The following is a 13,937-nucleotide window of genomic DNA, read 5'->3' as shown; positions in this document are numbered from 1 at the left end:
ACCCAGTTCCTGAACCGCTAATTAATATGACATCATCAGGAACTGAAAATCTACTTTCCATAAGATTATATTTTAAAGTCACCTGTGAGTGCCTTTGTTTCTAAATACAATATATACATCTATCTCTCTCTCTCTTTCTATTATATATATATATTTTTTTATTTAATTCATCCGCCCCCAGACCTGGACCTATTTTTTCAGAAAAATAGTACTGGTCTCTGTACTGTATCATGCAGTTTCCTTGTATTGTACTAAAGAATGGACACTTTGAAATGTACCGTGCCATAGCATATTCCGCTCTTTCTCTGGATGAAGGTCACCAATGCCAGGCTGCGCAACAAATTCTGCCAAAAACGATTTGACCGGCAATAATAGTAATAATTATTATTATGTGCGTTTTTTATTGGAACTTTCAGCATCTAAAACGTGTCCATTACAATGTTTCCTTATGGTGTGATAAAACACATGGCCAGATCTCAAAATGAAAAGGCTACATACACTGGATTATTTGGATTATACTTACTTTTCAATTCTACTCCCCGGGAAAAGCGGGGAACTTTGGGGGGTGGGGCTATTCTCTGATATCATCAAAACCCTCCCCACACCTCAGGAAAACACAGCAATTCGGTGATCTGTGGGAAGGAGGTGGGACTAAAATGATGCAATTTGCATCATACTAGCCCCTCCCCATGTATGCGTTAATGTCGGTGATTAGCTCTCCGCCCTGCCCACTTCACTAGGATGTGGGAGATCTGCCTGTTCTTCCAAAGAGTGCGAAGGGCTAACACAAAACTATTGAGCGATTATTGGACAACTGCGCATGAATACCATTTGCATTGCACATGTGCAAGGGGAAAGAGCAAAAGAAAATGCAATTCATTCATAGATTTGCACGGGGCACTTTCTCTTTCTCGAATTACTATGCATTTGTATAAAGGCTAAACAAATCTGTATTAGATTATCCAATAAAAACATTATCCAATGAAACAATCAACATTTTCCTGCAGGGGCAATTCGTTTTGTAATTTGTCCTCCACCAAAAGTAAATTTCATCTTCATCATCCACGCTGGGTTGTTTTTTTTACCCAAAAAAATAAATGCATTTTCTATTTATTCACGATTCTTTATGCATTCTCCAAAACAAAACAAAAAAACCTAACACCAGATAGTGCATTCCATCCAGAGTGTTGTATTATGATAATAACGTCTGATTGTTGTAATTGATTACCCGCCTTTTAATTGAAGTTGATGCTCAAGCACTTTCGAAAGCGGCGATCATTGCGCAGATCCTGGAGGCATTGTGTAATCTGTTCTGTGAGCCAGCAACATTTGATAAGATATATGCTCAGAACTGCCTTGCCTACTTGATTTCTAAGATCTTAGCTAGCTATAACATTTTATGTCCTCTTCTTCCATTTAGTTTTACATTTCCCTATTATCTAAGAACACTCTGGGAAGGGCGATTCAATTACCGGCAATGTGCGGTCGTGTTGTGTGACAAAGCTCCTGACCGCCAATTATGATGCATTGCCTGCGCATCTCTGCAGGGAGAAAGTTATAATCTGTAGGTGCTGGAGACATGATTGAAATGCTGTCACCTTGAGGCCTCTGCTAATTGAATAGCCCCCTACAAACATCACTTGTTTATTTGTCTCTTTAATTATTTTTTTTTACACATTAGTTGATGAGAGATCTGGTGACATTTCACACTTTTTCTTGGCAATTGTGTAGTTACCATATTGTAAATGTTATACAATATTAGATGTCAGTAAACCATTCTTGCCTAGTTTAAAATTGTCCTCTCTGGGAGAAGCCCGTAGAGGTGTCTGTCGATGCTGATGCCCCTGCCCCCACATGTGATGCTACGTGTGGGGGCGGGGGCCTGATGTAGACGTCATCAAGCCCCCACCCAGCACTGTAATTCCCCCTGATTTGTGGGGCCTCGCGGATGGGCGGGGCTGAATGACACTATTTGCATATTTAGCCCCGCCCCTCCTGACGAATAGCCACGAATCGCGGTAATTAAACGATGTGGCCGGGAGGGTGAGGCAGAAACCGGGAGGATTGCCTACCTTTCCGGGGGTCCGGGAGGGGGACCCAATTTCCGGGACCCTCCCGGCCAATCCAGGAGGGTAGGCAACCTTGCAGTAAACATATACAGAATCTGAGGTCATTAGTCCCCTGTTGGAATGAAGCTTTCACTGGTGGAGAATTGCGCTGCTGAGAAATTATTATCCTAACTGCAAATATATATATGGTAGTTGCTAAATTCTAGTGGGTTAAAGGACCTTCCATGCCCAGGGGGAGGAGCAAGGCCGAGGGGCTTGCTCCTTCACTATCCATGCTACCGCTGGTTGCCTTTGTATATATGGCTAAAACTTCCTCACCTTTTTTAGGTGAAGTTCCACCAGTAACCACTAGAGGCCACTCGATGGACTAAATTATTCCTTAACAGAAAGTGAAACCAAATTGTGATACGTTTTAAACTTCCTGGATATGGAGAGAGGGAACTGTGAAGATGGAGAATGGAGGTAGGAGCATATAGGGACAAAGTCATCATTTTGACAGGCGTTTAACTAGTATTACAATATAAGTTAATGTTCAGGGAATGTTTACACACTAAGGGGGGTATTCAATGCGGGGGGGTCACGGCAGTCGAGCTTGCTCGACCGCCGTGACCCAGTCCCTTTCTCAATCAGCTCGACCGAGAACATGCAGGCGCGATTCAATGTCCCGTCTGCAGTGGGACAAGAAGGGGGCGTGGACGCAAGCTGCAGCCGGAAAGAGGCGAGCAGCAGCCGGCAGCTCGTCACTTCCCGGCCGTTCTCGGCAGAACGAGCCCGACAGCTTGTGATGTCGGGCTCGTTCTGCCGAGATACCCTGCTCAATGCTGTCGGGGAAGACAGCATTGAATTTGGCCCGGTTGGCATCTCCCCGACGGTAGATGCTTTCCGGTGATTGAATATCCCTCTAAGAAATAAGATGCAGGTGCACTTTTCAAGTATTACTAATTAAAATTGTAGTACATTTTGCCAGCATTATGGGCATACTGACCACGTCCAGATAACCTCATCGGGAGATTTGCTAGATCACTCAGAGCACTCAGCAGGATTGTTCAGCACACAGCGGTATGTCAGGGCCAATGTTCTCCGGTGAGAACACTGCCCTACTGCTACTTCCTGAATATTAATTACAGAACGATACCGACATGCGGGGCCGTGCACCGCTATCACTATGGCCTCTTCACACGGAGCCATGTTGTTAGATCGCTTAGAAATTGCCCTAAAATTGCCCTGTGTGTAGGCACCATAAGGGTTCAAATGTAGGGAGTATGACATCCCCAAATCCAGCCCAGCCAAACCACCACAATATTTTAATAGAGCATTAGCGATCATTTTGTGCTATATTCTGTATATAAATGAAACAAAATGGCACTTAGGCTTGGTAATGGGGTACAATTGTATCTCCCTCAAAGCTCTTCTCATTTTAAAAGCCTTTGTTCTGCTCTCATATGAAAGCTGCGAGTACGCACTGGTATATAAAAAAGTGTAAAAGGAAAAAAAGTAATATAAAAGTTGACTAACCTAACCCACCTGAGCTTGGCTCACATGGATCAATATCCTCATCATCCTCACTTGGACATTCCGCAGAAGCCACCAAAAGGTCATCCGAGTTCTGAAAGAAAATGAGATTTATGAAAGAAGTGACATATCTCGTTATGTTCCAACACAGTCAACGGCAATAAATCTGTTCAGTGCAAAATCAATACATGGGGCTAAATTTACTAAAGTCAACAATTGGTGGCTTTGACTGATCGTTATAAAATGGCAACATAAAGCGAAATCAGGCTGGTTTAGCATTTATTTCTGTTGCCGCTTGAAATCCAACGGTCAAAACCACCAGTCATTGATGAATTTGAAAAACTGATGGGTGGTAAATCTAGCAACTGGGCTCCAAGAGATGGAATAAAACATAACTGTACGTATGCACATACTTTTAATATACAGGACAAATATTTTAATGACACTGGACGGTTAATGTACCTTAATATGCTGTTTATACAGTAAGAAGAGGATAACATTTGATTGGTAAAATTAGCTGAATAGATCAAAACTAACCAGTAAAGTAAACAACAATATGAGAAGAACATTTTAAAAGACCTGCAGCACGATATATGGATGGAAAGCAACTAGTGACCAATACAATTCCAGCAACACCCACATGCAACGTAATAATACAACCAATCATGGAAATCATCAATGCAGAGGTACAGTTGAAGTATAGGAAGAAGCGTTCTGAGGAAATATCATGAGACTCAGTATATTGTTTGCACCAAAGACCCGACTTGTGGATTCATAAGTAAACAACACTGGCAATTGCAACCCTGTCATTCTTGATAGATATATCCTGATACTAATATAAAAAATAATTATTACAGAGTACTGAAAAACAAAAAGGGCTTCAATTGTAGTTAGGAGTAAGTCCTGATAGAAGCTGAGCCAACAAGACTTCTAGTGGGCCTGTGTGCTAAAGGTGCATGGTCACATTAAGGGGTAGGGCTATCTTCCCTCATCCAGTAAGTATCTAAGGCAGGTTATGCCACCAGTGCAATCCTGGGCTCCTATAGAGACCTGGGCCCCTATAATGCATTCCTGCTCCCCCTACTTAGCACCCAGTAGTTGATACAATTTTGCACCTTGACAAAACCATTAACTTGATTTTGCTTATGAGCCTCTAAAAGGAAAATTTTACCATACAGAACATGATGAAATACAATCAATTGTATATGTATGACCTTTCCTCTCCACTGACGCGACCAAAATTCTCATTCACTCTCTTGTCATCTCCCGCCTTGACTACTGCAACATCCTTCTCTCTGGGCTACCTCTCACCCGCTTCGCACCTCTCCAAACCATTCTTAACGCTGCTGCTAGGCTCATCTTCCTCTCCCACCGCTCTACCTCCGCCTCCCCCCTCTGTCTATCTCTTCACTGGCTCCCCATTCCTTTCCGAGTTCTCTTTAAACTCCTCACCACCACCTACAAGGCTCTCTCCTCCTCCACCGCTCCTTACCTCTCTTCACTGATCTCTATCCACACTCCCTCCCGTCCTCTTCGCTCCATCGCTGACCGCTGACTGACCTCTCACCTAATCACCTCCTCCCACTCCCGCGTCCAAGACTTCTCTCGCGCTGCCCCCCTGCACTGGAACAACCTCCCGCCACCCATCAGGCTTTCTGATTCCCTTACCTCCTTCAAGCGCTCCTTCAAAACCCACTTTTTTTGACTAGCCTATCCCTCCTCCTAACCTCTTTTGATCCTCCTATCCTGCCTCCGTTCCCCTCTGTTCCTACTTATCCTGTTGTTTTTCGTTCGTCCACCCACCTATTTTTAGTATGTTAACTCTTATGAGTAGGGTCCTCCTGCCTCACGTACTCACCCTACCTCTTTACCTCACCTGTCCTCCTGTCCTGTTCTTCCCTTCCTCTACTTCATCTTCAGTCTCCTCGACAATTTTGACACCTAATTCTGAACTGATGCTCATTTTAGTTCTACCAGCTATACCCCTATTCATACTGTATTTTTCAACACACCCTGTACGTTACCTTGTCATTTGTTTTTTGTTTGCTATGTACGGCGCTGCGGACACTTTGCGGCGCCTTATAAATAAACCTATTACTACTACTACTACTATATAACCCAAGCGAGAACAATATAATAAGGGTTGGCATATCAGCTTTATTTACAGTTTCTTATATAGCGCAGCATATTCCACTGCGCTTAACAATGGCAAACAACAGTTATAAAACAAACTGAGTAATAACAGACCAACACAGAGGTAGGAAGGCCCTGCTCACAAGCATACAATCTATAGGGATAACAAGAGGTATACATAAGGATAGAATTCCATTGCATGGCAGTCCCACCAGATTACAAGACAGTCCTGATGAAATACAATTAGATATGAATACTACTGGAGGTTATGTGGGAGTTCTGGAATATGATAGGATGGGAGCACTTCAAAGTTTGAAGGCTAGAGGAGAGCCTAAATGTGCATGGAAGGGCATTCCATAGGGTGGGTGCTACCCAAAGAAAGTCCTGAAATTGTGATTGGGATCTGGTAATGAGTTCAGATGAGAGACGCAGATCTTGTGCAGAGCGGAGAGGTCGGGTGGGGATATATTTTGAGATAAGCGAAGAGATATAAGTCGGTGTAGTCAGAGTGATGGCTTTGCATGTGAGTAGAAGTATTTTATATTGAATACGGTAGAATATAGGCAAACAATGGAGGGACTGACAGAGCGGGTCAGCAGACATTGAATATCTAGCCAGGAAGATCAGCCTCTCAGCTGCATTCAAAATGGACTGTAGTGGAGAGAGTCTTTTCTTAGGTAGACTGGTAGTGAGGGCATGGATTACAGAATTATGTTATATATATATATATATATATATATATATATATATATATATATATATATATATATATATATATCAACAAAACAATATCACTAACAATTTGTGCTAGATAAAAGGCGGTCGCCAATAACACTAGACCCCTACTAGGGATCCACACAATCCAATACACAACCCAATAGTGTTATTCGGCGCCCATATATAATTTGACAGTATAATATGTTAAGTCTTTCCACTTAATGTAAAATTATCATCCAAGACTTCTTATTAAGTATAAAACATTTATTATAAAACATATAAAAAGCAAGTGCTCTTAAAAAATAAGTATTCTCTTGAAATCAGGATCATACCAAGTACCCAACGCGTTTTGTCTCTTTATGAGACTTCATCAGGGGTTTGATACTTATAGTATGGATCTTTATAGAATTAAAGATGTTTCTGGCTTGTAAAGAAGTAGGAATAATTTATTCACACTGGATTTTCAAAGTGTAAAGAGAATAGTTACTGTTAATGATCCTTAATTAGAGAATTTTTTCTTATTTTCTTTTCAATAATAGAACTGGACCAATTAAGAGTAAAGAAGTGATCCCATTCACTATTGGATATTCATAGGAACATAATGCTCCAGGCAGGTGAATTAGGAGATTAGGTGAATAAGGGTAGCCAATAAAGGCAAAATTCTTAATTTCTAACCTCCAATGAGAGATTCCTTAATTAACTCCTAGGTTTGAATCAAGGATGTAAGTAAGCAGGTGTTTAATGTTTTGGCCTCCAGAAAGGTGATAAAATCACTTCCTAGTTTTTGGGGGCGAAGAAAGAAATCCCCTTAGTGTAGCCTGAGCATGTGTACTCTTCAACATTACTTGCCCTTTGGATCTTGAAGAGTACACATGCTCAGGCTACACTAAGCATGTATTATATATGGGCGCTGAATAACACTATTGGTATGTTGTCTGTATCTCTTTGCACCTTGATAAAAAGGCCGGACGGCCTTGAAACGTCGGTTTCTTACCAAAATCGCCTATGGTGTGTTTATTCTGCTGAGTGCCGCCGTCAGGAAGATTATATATATATATATATATATATATATATATATATATATATATATATATACTAGATATCACTAATTAGTGTATTTGTTTAATTAGTTCATCATTATTGCTATAATTCATATGCTATAGCATCAAGACAGCTATATACACCATTGTAACATCACCTACTCAACACAGTTCGTATACTTCTGCACAGGCATCAAATGTGTGAAAACTGAGTTCCTCAAACCTGACTGTGGTATCTGCAGGCTAATGATACATCCAATGTGATTAGTGCAAAGAAAACGGGAATAATTTACTATATATACTACATGCTAGGTTTAATAAACCATAGTTGCGTTCTGCACTAGCATCAACCCTTCTTGAGTCTGATGATTGACACATGTAGAGCAACATAATTTCACATACAGTAGGAAATAGCCTTTTCTATTTTCGTAAATTTCCCTAAACAGGTAAAATAATTTCCTTTTTCCAGTACGTGGACAATCTGAAGAATAGCAAACAGACCTCACTTTGAAAACAAGAAATGATGTAATATCGATATCTGCACATTTAAAAAGCTATCAAAATATTTCAGTATTTCACATGTTGGGGGAAATGTAAAAGAATCATAGATTATGGCCAATCCCGTGTACGAACGAGTATGATCGGGATCACCCATGATCAGGCCGAAAATACGACCTGAGAATACGACTAATTACTTAGCTGCCAAATTCTCAGGATTCATATTTTCCGATGTTGAAGTGATTCGTACTTGGCTGCCGAGTTTTCCTGGCAGCCAAATACGGACAAGTCATAACCGTACAGGCTTCAATGTGTAAAAATTAGAAATAAATAATGAGAAAAACCAGTGTGGGGTCCCCCTCCCCACATGCATAGCCAGCCCTGGGTGTTCTTTGAGCTGGTTCTGGTTGCAGAAATACAGGGGACAATAAGAATAGGGGTCCCCCAGATTTTTATAACCAGCACTGACCTTTAACAGCCAGCGGTGTCATGCCATAGCCAGGAGAAACTTTCTATATGTTATCCCTGCCAAAACATGAAACCCAGGCTGGTCAGTACTGGCTGGGACCCTGGGGGAGTGGGGACAGGGCTGGTTATGCTCATGGGGGGACCCCACACCATTTAAAAAAAAATGATTTATTAGGACTATTTTTACACAAAGAAGCCTTTGATCTATGCAGGCTTTAGCAAAATACGGATGGAAAAAAGAGAAGTATTTTCCATTGGTATGTTATACTGAATTCGTAGCTAAATTATGTACGAACGTTAGAAAATGAGCCAACCACCATAGAACTCATGGCCATATACGGCCAAGTTCTATTGATGGTGTACTCATTCTTACACCTGAATTTGGCAGAAGTTGCCATTCATAAAAACGGCAAATCAGCCAAATCTGGCTGATAGGAAATGAGCCAAACAGCTAATCCTGGTTAGTTAAGATCTAATAAGTATGAATGGGTAGATTCATACCCATTCGATCGTAATAAATTTACCCCGTTCTCTCCACAATTTTGGGCTGGGAGGAACCATTAAGGGTGATTTCAATCAGATTGTATCTATTATCGTGTAGAAGGTGCTGAATCAATAAGAAGGATAATCTGGTTAGTTGCAATGGCCAACATCCCATTTTCAATGGAACTCCCATCTAAGCAAATTTACCCCTATGTATCTGCAATCAGCTGAGAAACATGGTGCCAGCGTTGATATTGTCGAGGTCAGTCTGAACAGCCGTAGGGCAACCCTAGCACCCGATATACCTAGTTTTTTTGCATGAACAGACATGTCCTCATATGATGTTTCTACAATGAGTATGCATCACAGCACACCAGTTGCGGCATAGCAGGGAGCAGGTGTCTGCGTGCTCCCACACTGCCATTCTATTCAATGGGAGCCACGTGCGCCCAACTTCCTCCAAATTTAATGGGGGCTGGCTGCAGTGCATTCACATCATGATCCCACTAGAGCAAGCTGCTACAGTATATGCAGCAAAGATGTCACATCTGTAGCCTGTGAATGTGTACACAGCTGCAAATGGGTTTCCGATGGGTATCTCTTTCCAATCTGGACGGCGGCTTCATTTGGCAACATTTGCAATTCTGTAGCCAATAAAATTCCACTTGTGATTGAATGTGCAAACAATATGACTTATGCCCTGTGTTCCTGAATTAGAGATGTAAGCACAGGCCAATGCAGTTGTGATTTTGTATGCATCGGCTGTAAATTCAGTGGGGATCGGTATAGAGATGCCCACTGCTGTTGCATTCACAACCATCGGGCACAAATTGGCTGAGCATCAATCTTCTAGTAACCCAATGATCACACAGCAGGAGTGCTGGAAATAAGATGCCAGAGACAATTTTTCTGCCTATGGGATTAAAGTCCTAGAATGAAACCCACTTCAGAAATGGTTGCAATCAGCGATGTTTGGTAGTGTGTGGGATGGCAGTTGGTGTGATTCCCCTATTTGAATCTTGGGCTGCAGCCCCACCTCTTCAACTGCCACTGGATGCGATATTCCTACTATTGAGTCACCATTCTCCTATCAACTCCCCTGACTGTCAATCATGAATCAATCTTCACTGCCTCCAACACCGCAAAAATATTGTTCCATTGCATCCAAAATCGACATTGCACCCCTCTCTGAATCAAGCCGTGCCTTGATTTAGATCTTAGACCACTTACTGATTCCTTGTCTGATTCATTTGTTGATCAGTGCATGTAATATCCTGCTGTGTCTGACTGGGAATTCCTGCCTCTCCATTTTCCTTGATTTGGTACGCCTTATATCTAAAACATATTAAAATGCGTTTTTAAATTGCTCCTGTCCGTCTCCACCCTATGGGAAGAGATAGGAGCAAAGGACGCCTCAGGGGTGAAAAGAAGTAAATTGTATTTCTAACCATATCAAAGAAACATTATTAATTTTCATGTAATAGTGAAAGCCTATATTTTAATCTTACTCTACCATACCGAGTGGTGCCTCATCGCAATCCAAAAGACACAAGTGAGATGTAAAACACTACCAACTCCAGCAATGTTTAAAAAGCGACAACATTGGGCCTAACAAACAGGTAGAGGCCGTCCGACCGAACCTCCCCCCTCTACGAGACCCCGCATTTGCATACAAGGGGATGTGTACTCTTATACATCCTTTCACGGACCATCGAATGGTTTCTCCAGCCTTCGGTCTGAAAAGTAAGTCAACACTTACTATTCCACAACACTACAATCAGATAACGCTTGTAGCCACGGAAAAATCAATCTAATAAAATAAGTTGAGCGCAAAGGTGAAAGGACCCTGATCGCAATCTGTGAATTTGTCTTTATTAGATTTCGGCATATAAAAAAAATACCTATGATAAAACGCCAGACAAAAGTGTCATAGCTGCTTTCCTCATTGCTGTACATTTCTATGGAACAATGACCTAGGGCAGTGGTTCCCAAACTGTGTGCCGTGGCTCCCTGGGGTGCCTCGGGACACATGCAGGGGTGCCGCGGCTTGGTGGTCTAGGACCAACTCAAATTATTAATGGTTAATTATTTATGAGCAAAACCAGTGCTTGTAGCTGGCAATCATAGAATGTGTACCAACAGAAGCAAATCCTGCCCTTTACCACATAACTGCCACTAAGAATCGCATATAAACCCAATCTAAATAAAAAAAAAATTGACCTAGGGGTGCCGTGAAAAAAAGTCTGATTCTCTAGGGTGCCGTGAATCAAAAAAGATTGGGAACCCCTGACCTAGGGATTTCTCAATTTATTTGTCTTTGAAGTTTAATATTAAAAAAAAGGTATAACGGCTCTTCAAAAGCATCTACTCTGGGAATGAAAGCCTTGTCCGAGAAAGCGAGATTGACGAAGTGAATTAGGCAAGGGGGGCAGATTGTTCTGCATTACAGTATCAGCAATACTAAGAAAACTGTTGAGGCAATTGGGCTTGCCGAAATTATATATGTCAATCAACCGGCAGGCTTAAAACATTACATTGCAAAATGGGCCTTTGACACCTTTTAACATAACAGCTTGCATACAGTTCTACTGTATACGAATGTTCACACTTCAATGAGCAAAACAACAATTGTTCCGTTTGATTTTAGTTGGAGTATACTGTATGTGCTCATTCTGGTGTTTATACCTTTCAGGCAAATGTCAGCTCCTACTGGGGGAGTTTTCTAAATAAAAAAACGGTGCTGTCTGCATAATAGGATGATGTCAATAGGTTTGGTCTATTTATCTCTCCAGCCATCTGTCCCAATCTCTGGTAAATACCAAAGTAATATTTATATACCATAGGTTATGTACTGCAGTAATACATATATATATATATATATATATATATATATATATATATATATACCGCAGTTTATGTACTACAGCAAAACCTATACACTACTGCTTATATACTACAGCACTACTTATATACCACTGCTTATGACATAAGCTGTGGTATATAAGTATTGCTGTAGTATATAAGCCTTATGCACTACAGCCATACTTATATAACACTGCTTATGTACCACAGCAATACTTATATACCACTGCTTATGTACTACAGCAATACTTATATACCACTGCTTATGTACTACAGCAATACTTATATACCACTGCTTATGTACTACAGCAATACTTATATACCACTGCTTATGTACTACAGCAATACTTATATACCACTGCTTATGTACTACAGCAATACTTATATACCACTGCTTATGTACCCCAGCAATACTTATATACCACTGCTTATGTACCACAGCAATACTTATATACCACTGCTTATGTACTACAGCAATACTTATATACCACTGCTTATGTACTACAGCAATACTTATATACCACTGCTTATGTACCACAGCAATACTTATATATCACTGCTTATGTGCCACAGCAATACTTATATACCACTGCTTATGTGCCACAGCAATATTTATATACCACTGCTTATGTACTACAGCAATACTTATATACCACTGCTTATGTACTACAGCAATACTTATATACCACTGATTATGTACTACAGCAATACTTATATACCACTGCTTATGTACTACAGCAATACTTATATACCACTGCTTATGTACCACAGCAATACTTATATACCACTGCTTATGTACCACAGCAATACTTATATACCACTGCTTATGTACTACAGCAATACTTATATACCACTGCTTATGTACTACAGCAATACTTATATACCACTGCTTATGTACCACAGCAATACTTATATACCACTGCTTATGTACCACAGCAATACTTATATACCACTGCTTATGTACCACAGCAATACTTATATACCACTGCTTATGTACTACAGCAATACTTATATACCACTGCTTATGTACCACAGCAATACTTATATATCACTGCTTATGTGCCACAGCAATACTTATATACCACTGCTTATGTGCCACAGCAATATTTATATACCACTGCTTATGTACTACAGCAATACTTATATACCACTGCTTATGTACTACAGCAATACTTATATACCACTGCTTATGTACTACAGCAATACTTATATACCACTGCTTATGTACCACAGCAATACTTATATACCACTGCTTATGTACCACAGCAATACTTATATACCACTGCTTATGTACTACAGCAATACTTATATACCACTGATTATGTACTACAGCAATACTTATATACCACTGCTTATGTACTACAGCAATACTTATATACCACTGCTTATGTACCACAGCAATACTTATATACCACTGCTTATGTACCACAGCAATACTTATATACCACTGCTTATGTACTACAGCAATACTTATATACCACTGCTTATGTACTACAGCAATACTTATATACCACTGCTTATGTACCACAGCAATACTTATATACCACTGCTTATGTACCACAGCAATACTTATATACCACTGCTTATGTACCACAGCAATACTTATATACCACTGCTTATGTACTACAGCAATACTTATATACCACTGCTTATGTACCACAGCAATACTTATATATCACTGCTTATGTGCCACAGCAATACTTATATACCACTGCTTATGTGCCACAGCAATATTTATATACCACTGCTTATGTACTACAGCAATACTTATATACCACTGCTTATGTACTACAGCAATACTTATATACCACTGCTTATGTACTACAGCAATACTTATATACCACTGCTTATGTACTACAGCAATACTTATATACCACTGCTTATGTACCACAGCAATACTTATATACCACTGCTTATGTACCACAGCAATACTTATATACCACTGCTTATGTACTACAGCAATACTTATATACCACTGCTTATGTACCACAGCAATACTTATGTACTATAGGTTATGTACTACAGTAATACATATATCCTGCTGCTTACATAAAAACTTATACACCACTGCTTATATACTACAGCAATACTTATATAGCACTACTTATGTACTACAGTAATACTTATACCACTGCTTATGTACCACAGCAATACT

At 40.3% G+C, this 13,937-nt stretch overlaps 1 protein-coding gene across 27 annotated transcripts in view; it reads right to left on the bottom strand.

Moving 5' to 3' along the window:
• The window catches only part of NRXN1 (neurexin 1), a 1,139,759-nt gene that overhangs the window by 16,043 nt on the left and 1,109,779 nt on the right, over positions 1-13,937 (bottom strand). For 15 of the 27 annotated variants that reach the window (XM_083175246.1, XM_083175268.1, XM_083175251.1 and 12 more), the window contains one exon: positions 3,585-3,675. In XM_083175246.1, the coding sequence (XP_083031372.1) occupies positions 3,585-3,675 (91 nt within the window). The remainder of the gene's footprint in view (positions 1-3,584; positions 3,676-13,937) is intronic. The other 12 variants (XM_083175248.1, XM_083175250.1, XM_083175265.1 and 9 more) reach the window with 1 other exon arrangement.

The sequence above is a fragment of the Crinia signifera genome, chromosome 3 (assembly GCF_055691185.1).
Source record: "Crinia signifera chromosome 3, ASM5569118v1, whole genome shotgun sequence".
NCBI classification, from domain to species: domain Eukaryota; kingdom Metazoa; phylum Chordata; class Amphibia; order Anura; family Myobatrachidae; genus Crinia; species Crinia signifera.
Note: the sequence above shows the minus strand (reverse complement) of the source record. Positions and strands in the feature narration are given on the sequence as shown.